The sequence below is a fragment of the Gymnoscopelus microlampas genome, assembly GCF_963454915.1.
Source record: "Gymnoscopelus microlampas genome assembly, chromosome: 19".
In the NCBI taxonomy this organism is placed as follows: domain Eukaryota; kingdom Metazoa; phylum Chordata; class Actinopteri; order Myctophiformes; family Myctophidae; genus Gymnoscopelus; species Gymnoscopelus microlampas.
In genome coordinates this window covers 24,422,994-24,447,686 of record NC_139956.1, presented here as the reverse complement: position 1 = coordinate 24,447,686, position 24,693 = coordinate 24,422,994, and the positions used below count along the sequence as shown (strand labels likewise).

Below are 24,693 nucleotides of genomic sequence, written 5' to 3'. Positions count from 1 at the left end.
TGGCTATAGAGCAGGGAGTGTTTTTAATGTTTATCCCCGTATAGTAGGATCAGGAGGACAAGATGAAAAAAAACCCTGTGCTCCTGTCTCAACAGATTAAACTATATGAGCAATTACAACGGCACAGTGCCTTCTCGGGAACGTCGTGATAGTGCATTTGGAGAACAGGTGGATGCAAACCACTCGTGATAAATTGGACTGACAGCCTGCAGCATGATGAACTGGGCCCCCCCCGACAACAAATGACTTCACACATAATGTAGCCTCCAGTTATTTTGGAGATGTGCTATGTATACGACTCTGTGTTGTCACAATAGGACTGACACATGGCCAAAACAATGATGTTGCATGAATTAATCATGGGGGAAATTACTTGACGGACGATCAAAAACGCCTGTTTGAAGAGCAGGGCCGTCAAAAAAACCTGGCCTTTGAAATTTCCTGACTCACCCATCTGAAATGACCGATGATCAATTATATGTGGTTAACAGGGAAAATCAAAGGTCTCTGATTGACCACTCTGTTTCTGCTTGAAGTGAAAGTGTGTCATTAACAGACTGGGCTAGCAACCAGTGCGTCAGTAGTAGGATTTAGATACAAGTAGACAAAAAAAAAGGACAAATGTAGGGTGCAACAATCGATTATTGTCTCGAATAACAGTGCAAAAAGTGTTTTTTAATATTTATACAAATATATAAAAAATGTTTATGTTTTGATATAACAACTAATCGATTATCGATAAAATTGTATTTTATACTTAGTCGCACAACGGTGTTGTGCAAAAATAATGAAAATAGCAGAGCTACAAGGTCACAATGTGGTGTTCTGCGACACGTTGTGAGCTTGTAGATCAGCTATTTTCACCATGACATTTTTCTACTTTTCGCCTATAATGACATGCCCAAAATTGTTACAGAGTATCAATCGATCATTTTATTAAATTATCAATTATCAGGGGGGGAAAAAATATTGCTTAAATATATTAGATTACTTCAATCAACTGTTGCAACCCTAAACAAATGTGGTACTGAGAGGTGCAATAATGTAGCATGGACCTCCTATTCATCCACATCACAAAGGGAAGCGTAGCTTAATAGCCTAACCAGGGCAACCAGTGATATCGGTAAATCTTTTCAAAACCTATATTTGTCATGTATTTTTCATCACCCATCAACTTGCTAGGGGCTGGGAGGCGGGTTTGAAATATTCATTGCAAAAGCATCCTAGACATGGCTTGACCCCCATTTCCACAGCAAAACGTAGCCTCGATACGGCTGTTTGCACTCTCTGCTTGCCGAGAAAGGTTGCAGGTTGCCATTCTTTTAATTTAGGCAATGTTTTACCTCCTGAAATGTTGCAGGCAATGCCCAAGAGACTAGCGGAGTGGAACTATATTTGTAATAGACCTTAGCCTGCAAGCGCCCATGGCTTTATTTTCAATCGACTGCCCTGAACAGTGTACCATTCGAGACATGGTCATCTGAACATTGTGATGTTGACTTTCCTCCCGACTCTCTTGCTCTTTCTCTCTCTCTCAATGTCTTAATGTTCAATGGTCACTGATGATGCGGTCATTTTCTACTGGTGGATGATGATTCAATCATTTCTACTGGTTGAACCCTGCTAACATTCATTTATCTTCACCCAGTCAGCCAGAATAACATTACTCAGCAACTCGCTGCCTGTCTTTGCCGCCTGTACTCCTTTGCATAGGCATAGGCATGCAATAGAGAGAAAATGGATCTTTCAAACCTGTGCTGGATCCAAAGGACAATAAACACCCCAGCACAGAGATGTTCAAAAACAAAAGTATATAAATAACCCAGGATGCCACAAAGGAATCACATTCTTGCACAACAGAAGAGAAAATGTGAGGGGGCTTGATGCTGCAACTTGAGTGGAATGCTGTCTGAACAGACAACAAGTAACACAGGAGCCATCAAGTGACATCAAATCTATGTAGACTAGAGAAGTGGTCCTCAAACTTTTTCATGTCAAGGACCGCCAAATTGATATTAGGCCACACAGACCCCGCCCCCCCCCCCACCCCCCACCCCATCTGAAAACATTTTGTGACAGGGACTGCCAGAAGAGAAGATCTGTATTTAAAAAATAAATTCTAAAAGATTTTTCAAAAATAGATCAACATGCTCACAACCCGTCCTATCGTCAGCTTGAAGATAGGCTAGTGTAAAATAGGGTTGGTGGTTAGACTGATTGTGATGCTATTTTAACTCATTTTGCTGGGGGACCCCCTGGGAGCCCCCAGACCACATTTCGAGGACCACTGGACCCTCAGGGGGGGGGGGGGGGGGGGCAGATGACAGTGAAGAGACAATTTAAGCCTTTTAATACCTAAAACAAAACTATCTATCAAACTATACTATAAAAACTGGTCAAACATTTTGCAAATAGCTGATAAGCTCACAACGCCTCACAACACAATATTAATCTGTGGGACAGAGTCAAACTAAATGTCAAGCCTCAACACCTACAATTCAAAGTGCTTGTCAGGGAGGGGGGTCCCCAGTTATTTTGGGGGTTCGCCGGGAGGGGGGGGGGTCCCCAGTTATTTTGGGGGTTCGCGGCCTGAATAAGTTCAGGACCACTGGACTAGAGTCTAGTCACTAGACTTTCTAATTCACTGTGTAGTAGGAGGAGGAAGGTCTGCCTGATTACTGCATTTGTATGGAACACTGCTAAGGTGGAATGCTGGTCCTATAAACACACAAAAGCCAAGGAGAGAGAGACAGGGAGACAGACCTCACATTACTACTGTGCATATGAAATGAAAAGTCAATCATGCAATATAATGAAATGTAGTAGTACGCAATTGTCTTTAAATGTTTCGATGAATTGAATACACAGGACCCCAATGGAAACAAGCCATAGTGCTTTCTTGGGTTTCATCTTTTTTTAGCATCCCTTTGTATATAACTGTATTTTCTGTGCTTTTTTTTTTTGCAAACTGCTTAATAAAGTATTAAATCAATCAAAAAGCTTTCTTGGGTTTATCCTTTTAGCATCCTTTTGTATTGAACTGTACCTCTGTGCTTCTTTTTTTGTGCTGTTAATAAAGTATTCAATCAAGCAATCAATGAGTGACAATAATAAAAAGCCAAAGCCAAACTGTTTTGCCAATGCATGCAAAATAGGGGGAGAAAAAAAACGCCCTTGGGTTGAAATGCAAGGGTTGTGCAATAATAACCCTGCATAAATACATTGCTTTCTTTGAGCAGCACCTTGATCAACATGGAATTGCTCATGCAAACTGGCATGCTGTGTGTAATCTGTGTATTATTCGCCCAGTTATTGACAATAACATGCCGATATAAAGCCAGTGTAGCCTATATACGCAACTATAAGCAGGTATTCTATTATTCTTTTACACATTTGAAAGTAAAAATGTAGCTCTCTTTGCCTACAACTGGAGTTGTTACTTCCTACTTCAGGGCAGTGTTGCCAGGGTTTGCGAGTGAAACAAGCAACCAGGTCAATGAAAACAAGCCCAAAAGAAGCGACTAAGCTACCTGAGCCCAGAAAATCTATACATCTATAAGCTCACAACACTTGTAGATCTGCTATTTATTTATTTTTAAATCTTGAAGAAAATGTGAAAAATATGGAACATTTTTTGAAACATCTCAACCCCACAAATCTTGTATGTGGGTCCATGTCATAAAATATTTTCAGATGGGGGGATCTGCAGACAAATACATTAATCTGGGGGGTCCTCGACTTGAAAATGTTTGAGAACCACTGGCTTAAACAACATTTAGGAAACAAGCCCAAAATAAGCAACTACAGTTTAGACACAAGCCCCCAAAAAAAGGCAACCACCAATATTTTCCAGCAACTTCACAGAAAAACAAGTCCAAAGTTGCTTATAATAAGCGGACATGGCAACACCGCCACCCTCCTTCCTACACCAGCCTGTGTGTGAATTATTTCTAGTATCTGTGCTACGACAATAACGAAAATCTGCCTCTTCTTTCTGTGTCCAGAAACATGTCTGTCTGTGTTTCTCTGTATTTGTCTGTCTGTTATTGTATGGCATGCACATTTTTTTTTATCAACTTACATTTCACCACCCTATCCGTCGTAGACAACTTCGGCTCATCATCATTCGGCTTGTTTTCGCTTGTTTCGGACATTTCCAGTGTGATAATTTTATATTATTGGAGATCTACAAGAAATTTATGTCTGATAAAATGATCCTCTTGTCCTGAACAACTCAAGTCTTTTATCCTGGTGATCTCTTTATCTTGGTGATCTCGTCACTTTAGTGGCTCCAGTCCGATCACTCTGCCAGAAATACAGGGTTGCAACAGGGCTACAGTTTCAGTGCTATAGTGGCTACAGTGTAGCAGCTCTCTAGTCTGATTTACTGTTACACTGTATCAAGTTACTTCTGGTCTGCAACCAACCAGCGTTGCCTGGTTGTGCGAGAGAAATAAGCAGCCTGGTCTATGAAAACAAGCCCAGAAGAAGTGACTATTTGGCCACATGAGCACTCTTAACCCTATATTGATTGATTGATTGATTGATTGATTGATTGAATACTTTATTTAGCAGTTTGCAAAAAAAACGCACAGAAAGTACAGTTCTTTACAAATAGATGCTAAAAAGGATTAAAGCCAAGAAAGCACTATAGCTAGTCCTGTGTTAAACCTATACTTAAACCTATAGTTCGGTTATTTGAAAATAGCAGATCTACAACTGATGTGACACGTTGAGCTCAATGTATGATCTGCTATTTTCAAAAAAATCTTGAAATAACATAACCTATATAACTAACCCTAATTGAAAGATTTTTTGAAACATTCTAACAACAAGATATGGTACCGGGCTCCCTGGCACAAAACATTTTCAGATGGGGGTTGGGTTTGTTAAATAGCCTACATATTAATTTGGGGGTCCAAACCATGAAATAAAAATATTTGAGAACCACTGGTTAAAATAATAATTAAAAAAAAATTGTAAGCAAGCCCAATCAAGAAAATAAACTTTAGAAACAAGCCCAAAAAAACGCAACCCGCAAACTACCAAATTTACAAGCAACTTTACAGAAAAACAAGCCCAAAGTCGCTTATAATAAGCGGACATGGCAACACTAACTGCAACGCAGTGCGCAACCAAGCCTTGCAGCTGCTACAACACGCCCCCAAACTCCTGGACCGCTTTCCCATTGGCTGACGGTGAGAAGGGCAGTAGCTCAAGCTTTTTACATGCATTTTCATCAAAGGACTATTTCTGGGACTATTTCTGTGTCAATCTAGTGTTTGTATGAATAAATTATGAAGTCCAGTATATCCAGCTCTACTGTGTGTGTGTGACTGGCTGGCTGGCAGCAGAAAGAAAGAAAGAAAAAAATCATCATCCATTGTTGAATAGAGCTATTAGCTACAAAAGAGAAGGAAAAAATAATCCAAATTCTGTGTCCCATGCTGGTATGTCATTGGAATTGCATATGAGCCAAAATGAGGGCCAGGGGGCAAATGGCTTCACAAATAATGTGTAGTGAGAATGTGGTTTGCAAAGGCCTGCTCAGGCCCAGATTAAAGACTCCCCAGGGTACTTCTATACTGAAGCCCCCTGGCCTAGCACCACGCACCCACAATCACTCACAGTTTTACATGCCAAGGGAGACCAATACTGTTGCAGCATTTGTTGCAAACAAAACAGTCGTCTAATGTTACAGATATTCACCTACCTTGCCTATTGCTGCATTTCTTTTTTGATGATCAGTCAAGTATTTTATGTGGGTGTAAATTGATAGGCCTATACTGGACACAGTGCATTGAGCATAATGAATTGAAAAGGGAGAACATTATTTTTTCAAAGTCTTAATTAAAGAAAATATATATGTACGTATGTTATACATACAGTATATACATCTCTGGGAGTTTTTTTGTATTCTCTCTCCCCCTGCCTGATGTTTCTTCCAGTTAAAAGGGAGGTTTTCGTTGCCACTGTTGCAAAAGTTGCTTGCTCAGCGTGGGACAATGTCGAATCTCTACAATGTCGAATCTCTGCTCTATATGTAAAGTGTCTTGAGACAACTTGTGATTTGGCACTAATATAATAAAATGTATTAAACTAAATGTAATTCTATTAGAAGAGATTGACCCAAAGGTCTTATAAATGATAAATTAGCCACAAGAACAAACAAATGAGGTCTATGTTTAGGGCTTTAGGCACATCTCAGCTCACGTCATATCATCTAAAGTACACTCATTGTCCCATTATCATTTACTTATCTCTGAGGAGGAGGAGCCATGCCATGGAAGAAAGTGAGTTGGTGAGAGTGACACTTTCTACAGTACAGATGATGTTTCCTGCAGCTGTCTACATGTAATTACCAGAGAACCTGTTTCACAAGGGTTTTATAGCTGCTATCATAGACAAGAGCACATTTGGGAATATACAGTCTGGGCACTTATTTGTGTGTGTGTGTGTGTGTGTGTGTGTGTGTGTGTGTGTGTGTGTGTGTGTGTGTGTGTGTGTGTGTGTGTGTGTGTGTGTGTGTGTGTGTGTGTGTGTGTGTGTGTGTGTGTGTGTGTGTGTGTGTGTGTGTGTGTGTGTGTGTGTGTGTGTGTGTGTGTGTGTGTGTGTGTGTGTGTGTGTGTGTGTGTGTGTGTGTGTGTGTGTGTGTGCGTGCGTGCGTGCGTGCGTGCGTGCGTGCGTGCGTGCGTGCGTGCGTGCGTGCGTGCGTGCGTGCGTGCGTGCGTGCGTGCGTGCGTGCGTGCGTGCGTGCGTGCGTGCGTGCGTGCGTGCGTGCGTGCGTGCGTGCGTGCGTGCGTGCGTGCGTGCGTGCGTGCGTGCGTGCGTGCGTGCGTGCGTGCGTGCGTGCGTGCGTGCGTGCGTGCGTGCGTGCGTGCGTGCGTGCGTGCGTGCGTGCGTGCGTGCGTGCGTGCGTGCGTGCGTGCGTGCGTGCGTGCGTGCGTGCGTGCGTGTGCGCGTACGTGCGTGCATGCATATGTGCGCGTTGTTTCTGTGTACAGTACATGCACTTGTGCTGTGCATGTGTGTAGCAGTGTGGAACATCTATGCATCCACACAAATTAATTCTTGGAACTGGTGAGTCACCAGGTACACAGTGGCTTGAAAGGGGGGTCTAGTCGCTCTCCTGACACAAGCGATAATGACAATGCTTTGCACAGTGGAGCAGACTTCAACTTTCTCACCTGCTCATTTTCCACAGTGCATTTCAGGTCCCCCCTACTTTCTTTTCTCTCTCACAGACAACTGCCATTAGTGAGACACTGGCCTGGGTAGGATTCTCAGTCGTTTGTCAGGTGAAGTCACTTTAATGGCGTCGAACATTTCTCTCCATAAGTGACTGTAAGGATGCCTACTTAGCTCCCTAGAACATCCCACACCCTCGCTCCCTCGGGCTTCGATGTAGCTATCCATCCCTGATCTGTGGTATTGCCACATCGCACAGCCCATTCGGTTAAACATGGATTTGGTGTGCTCTGCTCTGCAGATTTGCATAACATTCTGGTTCAGTCACAGAGACAGTCTCTCATGTGGTTAAGCAAACACATTTCTGATAACCTCACCGCCATTTGTCAGTTACCTCCGGCATCATTAAGCTTATATTATACAGAACCCCCTTTTTCCAGTAGGAGTGAAAATACTGTACTGTATTTAATACAGAGAACCCCTCCAGTAAAGAAGTATACAGTGTATTTCGCATTTTTATAAATATATGAAAATGGCTGCAAAAAAATAGAAAATACCTTTTATATCTAAATTCAGTGTGAATAAATATCAGGAATATAGATCTTTCCAAAATTGCGTACTCTTTCACATCAAGTGCTTTGGTGGATTCATGGACACGCACACACTATCTTCACTTACTCATTAAAGGTTTAACCACTTGAACCCTACAGTAGCATCTCTATTCAGTCATAATAGGCAAACATTTAGCAAAAATTGAGTAACATTCAGCAGGAGCACAAAAATTCAACCAAAAATAGCAGATACAAGCTACAAGTTGCATTGTGTTGCAACGCGTTGCACGGTTTAAGTGGTTTCCGTCAAGGACCTTCTTCAGGCATAATATGTTGACAAATGGAACCAACATCATTATGTACAAAAGGCAGGATCAACAGTGATCAATCATCACATACTGTACACTTCATTAAAGGCAATAAGCCTTGTGACAGCTTGTGGTTCACAGTGAACTCTTCCTTACAACAGACCACAGAAAGTCATTTGATCTGTCAATCAGAAATAGATATGCATAATATATATGCTGTATTTCAGTGGTTCTTCAACGTTCTTGGGTCAAGCACCCCCAAATTGATATGTATTTCACTTTGGACCCCCATCTGAAAATGTTTCGTGCCAAGGACCCACAGCAGAGAAGATTTGTGCAAAGAATTCCAAACATTTTCGAGGTTTTTCAAAATATTTCAAAAATAGCAGATGTACAAGCTCACAGAGCGTCACTTCTGATATTTTTGAATAGCCAACCTATAAATGGATGAAATGGTTCAAATGATTCTGATGCTGTATTCACAAATTTAGCTGGGGACCCCCTGGAGCTTTATTTTGATAGCGACAGCAAAGATGGACAGAAAGCAGGGGAACAACACACAAACAAACAGTCTGGTCAGCTGGGGATCAAACCGGGGGCATGCTGAAGAGGGCATTGTGTGCTAGTCAGTATGTGCCCTAACCATCTGACAGTTATTCGCCTGGTAAGCCTTCCCAGTCACAGAATTCACGGTCGCCCCCAGGTCAATCATGCTATTATCATTAAAACAACAAAGTCGATATTTTAACATTTCATGACAAAATAGTCACAAGGGTTGGCTCATCTAAAGGATATTGGGTCAGGCAGGAGTTTAACCACTTCAGTCAGAAATGTTCAAATAATTGGCAAGAATTTAAAAAAAATGTCAGAATTGTTCAAAAATAGCAAAAACAGCCAAACTACAAGCTCACTAATCCGCATCATGATGCGACGTCATGTGAGCTTGTAGATAGGCTATTTTCTCCGCGTGACCCTAACCATCATACGACAAATCATAAAATAGGGCTTATGTGGTTATGGATAGTGCCTGGGAATGGAGAGACTGAGAATAATGACTTATTCAGATTACTATTGCACCAAGAAATGTAAATTGAATATTTTCAAGATGTATAATGCAGCTCTATGTCAATCATAACACCAGTGCATACAAAGCCCTGTGCCGCAATGAATAATATTTTTGTATAGCAAGAAGGAATGTGACCCAATGTTAGATATGTCAATTTGCTTTCAAGCATAAGTGCAGCGCTGAAGATGCCATCCTCAATTATCTTTAAGCACCTTGAGAACGCAAGAGCAAATGCTCCAATTCTAATTATAACATTTAGTTCAGCATCTATTACTGTGCAACCACCAATTCATGTACTTCTTTTCGAGAGACTTCTTTTTTTGAATATTAACACTACCGTTGGTTAAATAGTTGTATTCTTTTTTAACTAACACAGCAAGTGAAGATCAACGGGACACTGCAAACACAGCAATTCAGGGGTCTCACAAGGTTGTGTGGTATCACCTATTCCTATACACTTTACATTGAACACTAATGAATGCAGGAAAGTAAACCCTATTCATTAATTATAATATTAGCTGATGATACTGTAATGTTGTGTCTTCTACACAAGGACATGGACTCTTCTGTGTGCCACAATGAGAAATCTACATCAAGTGATGTGACAACAACCATCTCATTCTAAACGTCACCAAAACACAGGAGATGGTCCTTGACCCAAGACAATAAGAGACTGACCATGAGCCAGTGGTCATCAGAAACCAGCCAATCATTCAGATGTCCTTGCATACATACTTAGGTCTACACCTCTGTATCTTTGTTTTTAATCCTTACTGCAGTGCTGCTATGACAAGTGAATTTCCCTCTGGAATAATAAAGATCTGTCTGTCTGTCTGTCTGTCTGTATATCTACAGTATCTAGCTATATTGCTATCTATCTATCTACAGTATCTATCCATCTATCTAGACAACCGTCTTTGACACATTGATAGCCTGTGCAATAGACTGCAGCATAGACTTTACTTTTTAAGGCGATTAGGCAGCCAGTATGCGGCGCAGATCATGCTGATGATGTTCTAACAGGCAATCCTAGAGCATCATTTGATTTGGAATTAGAAATTGGTTTGGCAACCTAACAGTTCAACTGAAAAGCAGTCTTGCCAGCATGCACAAAACAGCTATGAAGCCATGTACTGTACAATCAGATAGTCAATGAAATAAGCAACAAAGAGCAATAAATACAGAAGCACTTTAGCAATCAGCACTGTTGCACTTTACTGTAAATGTTAGTTTATTTTTTAAGCCGTCGTCATGTTGCAAATAATATGTATACGTGTATAGTAAAATGCCTCTTTTACGTTTAAGATGTTTTTATGTGAAGCAACTCTCTAACATTGTGTCAAATGCTGTGTTTTTGTGATGTTGGTGCCCAAGAAAGACACAATTTTCCCCTCATGGTCACCTGGTCACAAACATATTCAAAATCTCTGAATTATTTTCATACATTTTAGACAAGAGTGAAAATAGCCGGTCTACAAGCTCACTACTCAATGTGACTCATTGTGAGCCAGTAGATCGGCTATTTTGTGCTATTTTTATTCCGCAGCCGTCCGTCCGTTCCCTCTGCCCGCCTAACCCTAAAACCTGAACACGATATCTCAGGAATGCCTTGAGGGAATTTCATGACATTTGGCACAAACGTCCACTTGATCTCAAGGATGAACTGAAGTAGGTCGTCAAAGGCCAAAGGTCAAGGTCACTGACTTGACAAAACATGTTCATTAAATTCCTTCAATGTCTCTTCATTCACTAGTATATACTATATAGCACAATGTGATAGCACAATGCAGTATTTCTAGTTGAAATAGGGCAAGTAAAGACAGACTGATTCCTTCAGATATATGTATTATTTCTATATTATTTTTTATTATCTTTATTATTATTCTTATCAGAAAAGTATGTTGGTGTTCTTGAAGGGGTCCCAGGGGGTCCCCATTAAAATGAGTAAATATAGCATCACAATCAGTGTAACCACATTAACCCTATTTTGCACTTACAGCAGGATATTCAAAAATAGCCAATCTACAAGCTCATGTTGTGAGCTTGTAGATCTGCAATTTTAGAAAAACGTACATTTTGTTTGGGATCACTTAGAATTTTTGTAAACATAAATCCTCTCTTCTGGGGGTCCCTGCCACAAACTCTTTTCATATGGGGCTTTTTGGCTTTTATGCCTTTATTGAAAGGATAGGATAGTAGGCTGACAGGAAATGGGGAGAGAGATGGTGGATGACATGCAGAAAGGCCTCGAACCCGCGAGGTACTGTCAGGCTACTTTAGAGTCTAGGTGCCTGGACCGCTACGCCAGCGGTCCAGACCGGGTTGCCATTTTTCCATGTGGCGTGAGAGATTGGATTCCTCTCATCTGGCAGCAGGAAACTCCCTCTTATCATCCCCACGCCAAGGACAATAGTAGCACTGTTTTCCATATCACTGTGCAGTAAGAAGAGCGGCACTGGCAACATGAGTCACATAGGTAAGTAAATCAATTTTAAGTTTAACTCAATAAACTTTACCGCTTTCGTAACATTTATATCTAATCTAATGGATTAAGATTAGCTGCTTTCATACAGTATGATATGTCTTGCAGCTTTAAAATGTTGCATGTAAATATTGACACCAACATCTGTGTGGTGAGGAGTTTTAATCTTGCAATGTCTTTAAATAATTACATGATAGTATTCTTGGTTTTTAACAAAAACTTAAAATCTCATGTTCACCATCTATTCTCCTAATATCTAATCTAATATATTAATCATCAAGCAATGTCAAATGAAAAAGTAACTGAACAAAATTCATAATTTGTTTATCTATAGTGAGGGGAAAATGCCATAATACCTTTGATTATGAGTCAATATTTCAGCAGGTTTAATATGCCTATCATGTAAAGATAGGATCTATCTTGATGTGTGATTATGAAGTTAGTTATAATTCAACCATTATATGGGTCAGTAGTGGGGCAGTCTGCTTCAACTTCAACAGCTTAAATGACTCTTGGAGAATAAGCTTTCCTGATAATGCCCTAATGCTGTTATTGTTGGTGACTAAAATACAAATATCAATTTTGCAAATCGTCTCTATTTCCACCTATTGGTGTCCTATACACTACCTGACCAGCCCAGGTGCAGAAAGCAAGGTCGGAATAGACATCTTTATACTGTATTTTATATTGTTACCCTTTTTTTGTTACTTGCGTTACTACTTCTCTGTACTTCTCTACTCATACCTGTATCACATACTGTACCTGTGCTGCTATGACAACAGAATCTAATGTTCCTGATGTATAGATATTAATTTTGAACTTGTAGGTTAATTTTGTAACATTTATTCATCTTTGTAAAATCGCTCTTTTATACTCTAACAATTCTTTTCAGACTCACGCACAGTTACACACATGCATACCTGAGATTTTGCCAATATAAACAGGAGCTCTACAGCCTCAAGCACAGCTCTTTTAAAGCATTTGTGGGGGGGGGGGTTATGTGCCTTGCTCAAGGGCACCTAGGCGGTAGCTTTACTCCAGGAGTGGTGAGCATTCATTACATTTTGCTATTTCATCCAAAACATTGGTTCTTCACAGCAGAGGACCTGCTCATCGTCTACGAGACAGAGGCGGAGCAGTGGGCCACATATCTGCGCTCCATCTTCTCCGGCCCCATCCACGAGGGTGGAATCTGCTGCTATGACATCGCCACAGTGTCCAGCCGGAGGGAAGACTTCCTGAGTCTGGCCCAGTATAAGTGCAAGCTCCTGATCCTGTCCAGAGGCATGCTGGAGGGCTTATGCCCGCTCCGGCGCTTCTTCCTCTCCCGCGTGTTGAGCCCGGCGGCTCGCGTGGTGGTGCTCCTGTGTGGCGTGGAAAGCCTGGCGCCCCTGCTGGAGCTGGTGCCCCTGCAGGGCGACGAGTGCCTGCAGATCTCCAGTGAACAGGACGCTCACGACTACCTGTCCGCTGTGACGGATATTGTCAAGAAAGGTAACGGAACCGTCGCATTCTTGATCCGGCGACCCACCAGCCACAGTGAGTGGTTCATGGGATAGCTCTCTGTTGCATTCTTGGAAAAGGCCAAATGAAACACCATGTGGTTTACATCAGCCTTTCTCATGTCAATCAAGGGCACTGAAGGTCAGTCTTATGCAGCCTTATGTCAGTCAACACCAGCGGTCAACATGGTAGAACAGAGAACTTAACCACTTAAACCCTACATGCTTGACCGAAGTGAGTCCCTCAGGCCTCTGTCTATACTAGTGTCTTTTCTGTTTTCTGTTATTGTGGGGAAAGCTTTTGCAGAAAATAGCCGATCTGCTATTTTCTGCGAAAGCTTTCCCCAAAATACGGATGCTGGGGTTTAAGTGGTTAAACAGATTGGATAATTCCACTCTAGATCACTGTTTGCCAAACAATGTGCCGAGACACACTGGTGTGCCATGAGACAAATCCAGGTGTGCCTTGGGATTTTGTGACAACCACATATTATCATTGCATTATACAATATATACAATAGCTTTATAAATAAATTATGAATATCTTTTTGATGAAGTACATTAGTACTAATTTGTACGTAATTACGTACTTACAAGTATTTACCAATACAGAGGCACATTATATACCTAAAAAACAACCTGGCGTCCCTATTTTGGGCACATCGTTGGGTACATCGTAATTTTTAATAGACTTTTTTTTTTGGAGCGAAAAATGCAGATCTACAATCTCACAACACGTCACATCGCATGTATAAGAATACAGTGTGCCTTGCGATTTTGACTTGCAAAAAAAGCAAGAAAAGCAGGAAGTCCCTCGGACGGGTTTGTGGCTGGCCTCGTTGTTGTCAACTTGTCATGGATATATGAGCTGGAAAAAGTAAATCCTCAGTATCTGTTTCAATTCCCCTAAGAACAGCTGGGAGAGAAAATAACACACATGCTCCGCCTTTGGTCCGGAGCCAAACTGCTGGTCTTCTTCAGGTTAATTAACCTGAAGAAGACCGCAAGGTCGAAACGTGGTTCTATTTGTGCTGCTGTAAATGAACTTTGGTGCATCTAAATTGTCCCTTATTTTCGCTTTAAGAGTTTGACAACTGCATGGCATGCGGCAAAAGACCAACAATTAATGTATTATTTTAGTACCAGCTGCCGAGGGCTCTCTGTTTTTCCTTATTGAGATATTTGTATAAAACAACACAGATGAATAAAAATTAGGATTATGCGGTGTGTGTTGGGGACCATCTCATGCAAATGACTAAAGTTTCCTTGTCGTCACAAGAGATCAGTAATCTCTTACCATGCAAATCCAGATGACCCTTCACTAATAACTAATGAGACTCAGTATTTAGTCACTATCTTCTCTATGCCAGTGTTTCCCAAACAAAGGGCCGTGAGGGACACAACCTGTTTTTATGGGTCACGAGTAAACATCCAAATTGTGAGCATTGCAGTAGCAAATTGTCGAAGAACGAATGAAATATTTCTCACTCTCTAAAATGATAGTTTGTTCTGTTGGTTTCTATGTTCATTTAGTTGCTTTGTCTGTCTGTTTATTTGTTTTGTAGGCTAGTCAGACAGGTCTTTGACAGGAGCTAGTTTGGCCTAAGTGGCATGGTTGCATTGCAACAATTGCCACACAAACAAAAAAAGGTGATGTCCGAGAAAATACTGGTAACACAGTGATAACGGCGGGATGTTTAAATGTCAAATGTCTTAATAGGTGATTGCAAGTTAGGTTATTGTTCTGGAAAATATTGGAATTTGTGACTCCAATCATTAATTTGACAAATGTTTCCTGCTGCTTTTTTTCCTTCTTCTTCTTTTTTGCCAAACTCTGCAGAAACATCTGGTTGTGACACGAGAAATCTTTGAATCACTCTTTGAAACAATCCCGATAACACAAAACGGAGCCCTGTCACGTAGCGGTTAGGAGTGAAGTCACTCATGGTCAGTGGTGGCCAGTAACAAAGTACATTTACTTGAGTGCTGTACTTGAGTACCTGTATTTTACTTGATTATTTGTATTTTTGGATACTTTAGTAATAGTGACTTTAACTCCACTACATGTCAAAGACAAATACTGTACTCTTGACTCAACTACATTTCTAAGAAGGGAAATCTTTTGTGGAGTATGAATTAAAAAACGTAATTTTCAGGAAAATCTTAGATTTTTGGGGGAAAATGTAAACATTCAATACAGCAATGCATTGATATCAATAACAAAATGCACATTGTAATTTATTTTGTACTTTTGAATACTGAAGTACTCCAATACTTTAGCTCAAGTAAAAATTGTACTACTTGTAACTGAGTAATATTTGAACAGGAGTATTTATACTTTGACTCAAGTACTGCGGTTGAGTACTTTGTCCACCATGGTTCCATGGTTCTGAGGAATACGGAACCATGTTGAAACAGTCTCTTCCTGATAGAACTAAGAAAATAATATTGGTTCTGTGCAGTAGAATGGGAGTTGAAATTATACACTATTACAGTCTCTCTTTGTGTTGTCACGCCTCCAACACAGTGGCGTATCCCTATAGCCACCGGTAACCACTCTTTAAACATTTTGTGACAGGCCAAAATTTATGCTGAAACCTTCCAACCACACCAATTTCCCAGAATCAAGGTAAAAAAAAATACCTTCCAATTCTGAATAACTAGGCACCACACTATACTTAAGAATAAAGAAAACAGAGAAGTGCACATACCACATGAGCACACCATCATGACGTGGGTTTGAATCGGACACATGACCAGTGGTGGAAAAAAGTACTCACATGTTTTACTTAAGTGAAAGTATCAATACTGCTATGTCGCATTGCGACGCATTTTGAGCTTGTACAGTAGATCGGCTATTTTCAAATGGCCGAAATATATATAGTAGGGCTGAAGTGGTTACTAACTAAAGCTGTCAAATAATTGTAGTGGAGTAAAAAGTACAATATTTGCCTCTGAGATGTAGTCGAGTAGAAGTAAAAGTATTGAAAATTGGAAATACTGAAGAAAGTAAAAATACCTCAAAATTGTACTTGAGTAAATGTACTCAGTTACTTTACACCACTGGACCTATGTCGCAGAGTGGCCATTTAACTCTGACAATGTAAACATTTATCCGTCCACAGATTCCAAGCGTGTTATTTATGAAGCATTTCATTTACAGAAGCTAGGTTTGATGTTTACCAGCTATCCTAGTTGCTTTGTAGCACTTAAACCCTTTTTACTTTGCCGAAAATCTACAACGTTATGAGCTCGTCTGTTATGACATGCCCAGCATAGGGATGCTAGGGTTCACGTGGTTAACTGATTTCTATTTACTTGACCACTGTTGTTGGTTGAGTAGAGTTCATGGCATGTACAGCACTCCAAGTGACTCTGAATGAAATGCCTCAAATGTAATTAGGGGTCAATTTGTCCACCGTCAGAGTTAAATGAACACTCTGGATTTGCTGTGTATTATCCAACGAGGCATATTACTTACATAATAACTAACTGCATCTGCACATTTTATAAACAGACAACCTCATACTGTATACACAGACAGACAGACAGTCTCATTAAAATAGTTTTTCCAAGAAGCTTTGAAAAACTAATTAGAAGCAAAAATGCCCTAAGAATAATGTTGAAAAAAAAACTCTGTCTGACATAATTCCATCTTGTTTGTGTAAATCATCCACAACAGGAAATGCCAATTCCTTGCCAAGCAGGCCAGCGGGAACACATGCAAAGCAGGAACAACAAAGCTGTGCAGGAGCAACCACTGTCAGATCCAACATGGTGGTCATCCCTGACAGAATTCCCTGCGGGGTAAGATGCTGACCTGGTGCCTAAGGGGGGCTGTTAGTCCGACAGACCATTATTCTGACAGCTAGGGTTAGGGTTAGGCTTAGTTATATTGGGGGGCCGTTGGAACAATGGTACTTTGGACCAATGGACCGTCAAATGGCATGGCACCCCTATAGTCCTCTATCTCGAAAAAGTACACGTGGAATCTGAGTAGAACACAGTACAATGTGTTTTCTTTTCTTCCCCAGGGTTCTGCTGAGGTGTTCATTCTTTTAAAAGATACAGCAGCTAGTGCTGACGCAGAGGTCCAGTTCAGCGATGAGAGTCAGAGTGTGAGAGTGAAGCCTATCCACTGGAATGAGCAGACCCTCTGTGTCAATGCACCAGGTACAGCAATAAAAGAAAATCTGGTTTCTGCAACAAAGAGTACCACTTGTCGCATTTGAAATTACTTTTGGCTCTGCGTTGTGTAGAGGCCCCTCAAAAGGTGATAACATTTTGCATTGTTCATGCTTTTTGGAATTCTTTTTAAACAATCCCATTGAAATACAAGATCTCTTTTACGAGGGAGCCTCGTAACATAGGCCCCTCCTGCAATATCTGGAAGCCAATTATAGCCAATCGGTGTGGAATATCAAAACGCTATATGATACTGTAGTGTACATATTTGTAACATGACTCTCCAGAGATCTGGAGTAGCAATAAGTGTGTTTTGAAGAAGATGCTCAATGGTAGAAAATAGCGGAAATAGGTGTGGCCTAAGTGGGGAGTTGCATGATCCAAGTAATCCATGGGATTTTTTTGATTGTACGACCTATGGTTCAAGAACTATAGCCCAAAACGTCAAGAGGTTGAGTGACTTCCTGATCAGTTTCCATGACTGACTGACAGACAGACAGACAGACAGACAGACAGACAGACAGACAGACAGACAGACAGACAGACAGACAGACAGACAGACAGACAGACAGACAGACAGACAGACAGACAGACACACACACACACACACACACACACACACACACACACACACACACCCACACTTCAGCCTGGCCATAGATAATTGCAAGGGAATGCTTATTACAATGGTCTTTTTCACTTAGGTGTACAAAGTATCAGGGTAGTATTGGCAGATTTGAATCATTATTCCATTGGGGAAATGAGTCCTCTGAATCAGAGATTCTGTCCACCGCAGATTTTCCCAGAGGAAATGTCAGCGTGACCCTGTATTGTGGTGGAGTTGAAGTGAGGAAAGCACACTTGCAGTACTACACTGTTATGACAGAGGTTGCACACCTTCTGACGATGGTAGCGGACCCTGTCATTTTCATGTGTCAGGTAAGAAAGAGGTTTTTCAAACTTTTTAATGTCATAGCAAATTGACTATGATTAGGCTCCTGTATGGATGGACCCCATAGCCCCCACTGTATAAATGTTCTTTCTATCTATCTATCTCATAGAATAGAACAGAAACAAGGGGGAAATAGGGTAAAATAGCTTTCTTTCTCCTTAGTGTGTCTATGTTACTCATCATTATCCATCTTATTACTGACAAGTTTATCCCAGTGCTGCTTATGACTGGTCCACACACTACATTGTTAAAAAAGAAAGTGGGGAAAACAGTAGAGAAATTGCATCAGCTTATTTCTATTCTTTCTGGGGCTTTATGCAAAGGTCTGTTTACCATCTTCACTCAGAAACTGAAGAGATGGCAGCATTTGAGACTCCAGTCAGCCATGAACACTCAATCTGATTAGATTTATTTTGCTGATGAGGCAGCTTTGAGCTGCCCACTTCCCATTGCCAAAGCCCCGTCTTGCCAAGAGGATGGAAGACAATAGAAAATGTTGTTGTTATCCTTTGAGCTACAACTTTAAATTACCAATACATGACACTGATGACTTGCAGTGATACATTTAAAACTCAACCATCCCCATTACACAACAATTGAATTTACAAGCTTTTTAACAATGCGCAAAGTCAATTTGTTTGTGGTTGTTTGTCATACTTTATTATGCAACATTAGACTGAGAGCTCTATGCCTGTTTTGATTGTCAAATGAATTGGGATTCCAGGTCCTTATTGGAGCCATACCACAATCAAAGGGGTTTCCAATGCATTAGCTGTGTCTTATTAAGTTGTAATTGAAGTTTACATGTTAGTTAATTAGCTGAATAATAATTTAATTCACATACCTAAAAGTATAGGATGGTACATGTAGGTTAAATTTGGGCACACAATTATTTGTCAGGATAATGCATGTCCCACATAATCACTAAGTCTCAAGTACGATTTGGAATGGACATCCGCTTTGCATGTCCTTAGCCCTCTCTTGACCTGTCTGTCTCTTATTATATCAAAATAAAGTAAAAATGGCTGCTTGTGGATATGGAGACTAGCGTGCTTGACGGTCATCTCCATGGGCTAAATAACGTATGACATCAAAATAAGGATTCATTATTTGATTATTTGATTAAATTACCGATTGTCGAAAAAAAAAAAGTTTGATTTGCGGCCCTAATATTTACTGTACATACAAAATAAATCCATGAAATCAAGGCTTCATGGGGTGTGTAATTGATAGAAAATAAGTAATTTTTTGGGTGAACTCCTCCTTTAAGATCTTTTTAATACCTAAAAAAGGGGGGGAAAGGACCATAACTACATCAAAAGTAATCAACAAACTACAGTATACTATACAAACTCAAACATTGGCCAAATTGTCAAATAATATAAGAAAGAGGCAATCTTTTTGAAAATAAGCTATTTATCTGTGGAAGTTGTGGAACCGAGTCAAATGTAATGCTTCAACTCCTACATACCAAGTGCTTGTCAGGGTGGGGGGTAGTGGCGTACCCACTGTAGAGGCAGGACAGGCGGTCGCCTGCCCAACTAAGATCTCGCCTCCCCTAGAAAACTCAAGTAACCCGAAAAGGTATCATTGTGTGCTTAATGTCCTTAAAGTCACGTATCCAATAAGCTTTGAACTGAGCAGATTGGACGTTCCGTTCCAGATCGCCGGTTTTCGAGGGGCGGTGGGGGGGGGGGGGGGGGGCAAAAAAAATCTTGCCTGCCCTAAATGTAATTCCTGGGGACGCTAATGGTGGGGGGCCCTCAGTTCAAATACGATTATTTTGGGGGGTCACGGCCTGAAAAGGTTGAGAACCACTGTTTTAGACAGCTTGGTCTTCAGCCATGCCGTGAAATCACATTCTCTCACCCTGTCAGGCTCTGCAGGTGTCCTCTGTGGAGAAGCTGGACCAGAGGCTGGGCTCCATCTTACTGGAGAGAATGCCTTCAGGGGGGTTTCAAGGACTGCAATCTGATAACACACTTGAAAGAGGTAGCTTTTTGTCACCAATAACTTCAGGTGAATTCTGAATTCTAACATACAATATCAGGATATAGAGTATATTTCATATTCACTTCCACTAACTCAATATACCTCTGTCTCTAACTCCCCCTGACTCTAACTCCCCAGTCACACAAATCATGGACCATATCCTTGAATGTTTGAATGTTTTCATGTGATGAAACCTGTAATACATGCCAAATTCATGCAGAATCAATAATCACTGATGTATAAAAACAGTGAACACAGCAGTACGCTTATGGGTAAACTAGAGTTAAGGTCTATACGCGGCCCTTACACCTACGTCGCACCACCGATCCGACGAATATGCCCATATATAGAGATCTCTGTATCTGTCAGTCCTTGTCCCTTTTATGCCCATAAATGGAGATCCCTTATGTCATACCCCCTTTAGTGCCCATATATGGAGCCGACTGATTTGTTTACGCCTGATGCCATGACGACACATTTAGGTTTAGATAACACACTCCATTTTTGGGCGTAGCTGCATTGGGAACTCCTTATATGGTTCCTCCCATTAGCCAATGTCATTACAGGATGGTAACGGTAAATGGACTGCATTTTATACTGTATAGCAGTGTTTCTGATCCTTCAAGCGCTTTACAATGCATTTCACATTCACAAACCCATTCACAAATTGAGGCGGAGGAAGGCACCAGCAGCCTGCTCATCGGCTGCAGTTAGGGGTTAAGTGACTTGCTCAAGGACACTTTGACACGCAGTCAATAGTAGCCGGGGATCGAGCCGGGGAACCTTTGGATTCCAAGACGGCCGATCTATCTCCTGAGCCAATGCCGAGCCGCCCCGTGACATTTGCTGTCACATTACATTCCCGCTTTAATGATTCACCCATTACCTCCATTTTCTCTGGATCCACAAAGGAATAACTTAACATCTAAGTCTATGGACGGAGGATAATAAAAGAAATAAAGAAGCAGTAATAAACTGGACGCAGTGTTTCCATTATGTTCATTATGCTAAACCTAACCTCTCATTATACCATGTCACTGGTAGAACATGGCGTTCACAGTTTGAGTCTCTTTCTCTCGCATCACGGATAAAGATTTCTATCAATTCTTGGCTCATTATGCGGGGAACTGACAGCTTCATCAGCCCACGAGAATGACTCTTGACTCTGATAAAGAGACGGCATCGGGAGATGTTTTCAGGAAAAGGAGGTCAACATGCCACCTCAGAGTTACCTTTCTTCAGCACCTTTTTTTAATGTGCTTTATAACGAGTTAATGGCTCATGCAGAGCTCGGACAACTTAAAGTAAAAGCCTGATTCATACTTCGTTGCATGACAGAGTCACACACTGGAAATAGCTGACCTATAAGCTCACAACGCGTCACGGATGCGACCCGTTGCGAGCTTGTAGGTCTGCTATTTTCGGTGTGCGTCGGTGTCATGGTGCGAAAGAGCACAACTTAAGTCTGGGGATATATAAATTGTATTAAGTCAGAAAATATCTAACTGAATCAAAAAATCACACCTGTGTGAAGGTAGCGGCGCCTTTGATATATTTTGTCATAGATATTTGTTTCTACTAGAGAAACAATATTAAATCTCTGTCAATTTATTTCAAGGCTTCCATTGGAAGAATCTTGGACAGATAAAGTTAAATTGAGGATCTAACTTTAAATAACTTACCTAGAAGGAGACTTTAGCCAAATGAATAATAAAATGAAATTATTAGATATTTCTAGATATTACTCATTGTTTATTTAGTCATTGTTTATATAGACATCTAATTCTATATTCATGACATCATAGTGATGTCATGAATAGTAACATAGTGATGTCATGAATAGTGACCAATCAGAACGTTGGCGCACCTGACCAATCAGAACGTTGACGCACCTGACCAATCAGAACGTTGGCGCACCTGACCAATCATGACATCATAGTGATGTCATGAATAGTAACATAGTGATGTCATGAATAGTGACCAATCAGAACGTTGGCGCACCTGACCAATCAGAACGTTGACGCACCTGACCAATCAGAACGTTGGCGCACCTGACCAATCAGAACGTTGGCGAGGCTGACCAATCAGAACGTTGACGCAAAAGCCAGGCATAGAGGGCTAATATCCGCTCTATACCTAAAGGTATAGAGCGGCTAGCACCGCTAAAAATACATTTGTCAGAATTTAGAATTCCAAATATATATTTTTTAATTTAGAACTCTAAATTCTGAAAGAATATAGAATAAGCTACAGTATATATATATATATATATATTTAAATACCTGTAAAATAGCAGATATTTCACTTGTGACATGGTATTGACATACACTCATAAAACATACTAACAAAGACCTCACGTTTAGTACAGTCAATAGAGTACTGTAAATACAAATTAAACTCAACATACATTTAGTATTTTATTACAGTGTGAAGACCTGCTGTATGCTGTCTAATTGTAATAGAATATTAATAATTTATCTATCAAGTGGCGTATAATTGTTTATTTTATATCAATGTACTAAACGCCCATTGTCAGTAAGTTTGTACAGTATATGTTGTCAAGTGTCAATATAGTGGCACTACATTGTAACATGTATTCTGAATTCTGAACAATATATTCTATATTCTGCAAATTGTATTCTAAATTCTGAATAATGTATTCAATTTTCAGAAATTTCTAAATTGTAGTTTACCAGCGATAACATACAAAAATGCTTTCACTAATCTGTCCAAACACTGTCCTTGGCAGAGCTACATCTTGAGGATGTCCCTTCTCTCCTCCACTTTGCTGCCCAGAGAGGCCTTAAGAATGTGTCTAGTCTGCTCCTGCAGTGTCCGGGTGCTAAACAAGCACTGTGCACGGCTGACCGCCATGGACAGACACCCATTGAGATTGCCCAGAGTCACGGCCACACCGAGCTTCACACCCTGCTGAAAGAAACTCTGGTAAGCATTTGTTGTTCCTCATGCAGTTATCTGGATCTCTCTATGCAGGTCTCTGCATATACAGCAAAATAGATACGGTATATTTCAGGTATCAAAATATAATTAATAGCATATACTATGTTTTTGCCCTTCCTACAGTATATGTGGTGTTGAAATTTTTGTTTTATATATATTGTCTCTGTCGGGTGGAAACCTCATATGTCCAAAACTGATTAAAATTCAAAAATAGCAAAAGTAGCAGATTGACAAGCTCAGATTGAGCTTGCAAATCTGCTACTTTTGATAGAAGAAGCACCGGCATACTCGGGAACAAATACAAGTCAGGAACGATGCAAGTTGGGAATGCATAATGCCCCACCCAGTTATGTATTACCCGTTGCCAGAGCACCCGTTGTACCCGTCTGTCTACAAGCTTCGCGACATGTTGTGAGCTTGAACGCTGTGTTTGAAGTCTTTTTTTGTGTTTTGAAGGTTCTCTGTGTGTGTGTGTGTGTGTGTGTGTGTGTGTGTGTGTGTGTGTGTGTGTGTGTGTGTGTGTGTGTGTGTGTGTGTGTGTGTGTGTGTGTGTGTGTGTGTGTGTCAGTCAGACAGACAGACAGACAGACAAGGCCGGGGTTGTATGAATTGAATGCAGGCTAAATCCATATCAGCCCATAGAATTAAAGGGCAGCTAAAGTTACAAGGCCGACTGAACTGACATTGTGAGCGCTGTAGCTGTGTCAAACATGGGCGCAGGTCGGCCACCAAACACAGTCGTGTCTGATAGTGTGGTAGAATTCTCGGCTGAGGCCACAGCGTCATTTACCCGGGGCACAAAGGAATCAGAACACACAGTGAAAAACTGTTTGCATCCTCAGACAGTTCACAGAATGGCTACATAACAACTAGGCAAATGTCCGTCAGCCCAAGAATATTCCACAGGTTGTCCTGGATCAGCTGCCAACAGCGTACTTCCTCTGTGTCGGTCAACAAACGCCGGCAGAGAAATAGAAGGGACTGTCTGATGTCATGAACTGTCAAACAACATGACTATCATCCCAGCACCACCTGCCATGTTCTCAGCCAACTCTCTGCCCGCACTGTTAAAACTGCTTATACAATTGGCAAACCTAATATAGCAGATCTACAGTACAAGCTCACAACGCGTTGCTATGCGACATTGTGTGAGCTTGTAGATCGGCTATTACCGGCAAAGGGATTTGGTGTACAGCAGGGGAAAAAGGAGCGGGCCAAGTATAGACCCCTGGGGGACTCCAGGCAACAAAGTGGTTTAACTGGTCAAGACCAAGAGCCTTTCTTCAATGATAAATGGCGGGAGCTAACCACATTGGTGAAAGTTGAAAAGAATGTGATTTATTATTATTTATTCGTATGGCAGAAATACATGCTTTTGAACCTCTGGCCTGCGTCCATGTCTCAGAGGCACACTAATGTTCAGGGAATGAAATGGTTCTGCCTGCCAAGCTGACAGTCAAATGTTCTAATACATCTTTTATTTTCATGTGGAACCCAATCTCTTTC

The 24,693-nt window shown here is 40.9% G+C and overlaps 2 protein-coding genes across 6 annotated transcripts in view; one reads left to right on the top strand and one right to left on the bottom strand.

The window, feature by feature from the left end:
* Positions 1–4,392, bottom strand: part of LOC311034713 (protein phosphatase 3 catalytic subunit alpha) — a 96,513-nt gene extending 92,121 nt beyond the window's left edge. Inside the window, exon 1 of one of the 4 annotated variants that reach the window (XM_084042672.1) lies at positions 4,082–4,392. In XM_084042672.1, coding sequence (XP_083898798.1) covers positions 4,082–4,154 — 73 coding nt within the window. In that variant the 5' untranslated portion in view covers positions 4,155–4,392. The remainder of the gene's footprint in view (positions 1–4,081) is intronic. The other 3 variants (XM_084042673.1, XM_084042674.1, XM_084042675.1) reach the window with 3 other exon arrangements.
* A 7,162-nt stretch (positions 4,393–11,554) lies between these two features.
* Positions 11,555–24,693, top strand: part of LOC311034959 (B-cell scaffold protein with ankyrin repeats-like) — a 31,021-nt gene continuing 17,882 nt past the window's right edge. For both annotated transcript variants that reach the window (XM_084042996.1, XM_084042995.1), the window contains exons 1-7: positions 11,555–11,589; positions 12,694–13,089; positions 16,780–16,904; positions 17,132–17,270; positions 18,079–18,221; positions 20,112–20,226; positions 22,976–23,172. In XM_084042996.1, coding sequence (XP_083899122.1) covers positions 11,577–11,589; positions 12,694–13,089; positions 16,780–16,904; positions 17,132–17,270; positions 18,079–18,221; positions 20,112–20,226; positions 22,976–23,172 — 1,128 coding nt within the window. In that variant the 5' untranslated portion in view covers positions 11,555–11,576. The remainder of the gene's footprint in view (positions 11,590–12,693; positions 13,090–16,779; positions 16,905–17,131; positions 17,271–18,078; positions 18,222–20,111; positions 20,227–22,975; positions 23,173–24,693) is intronic.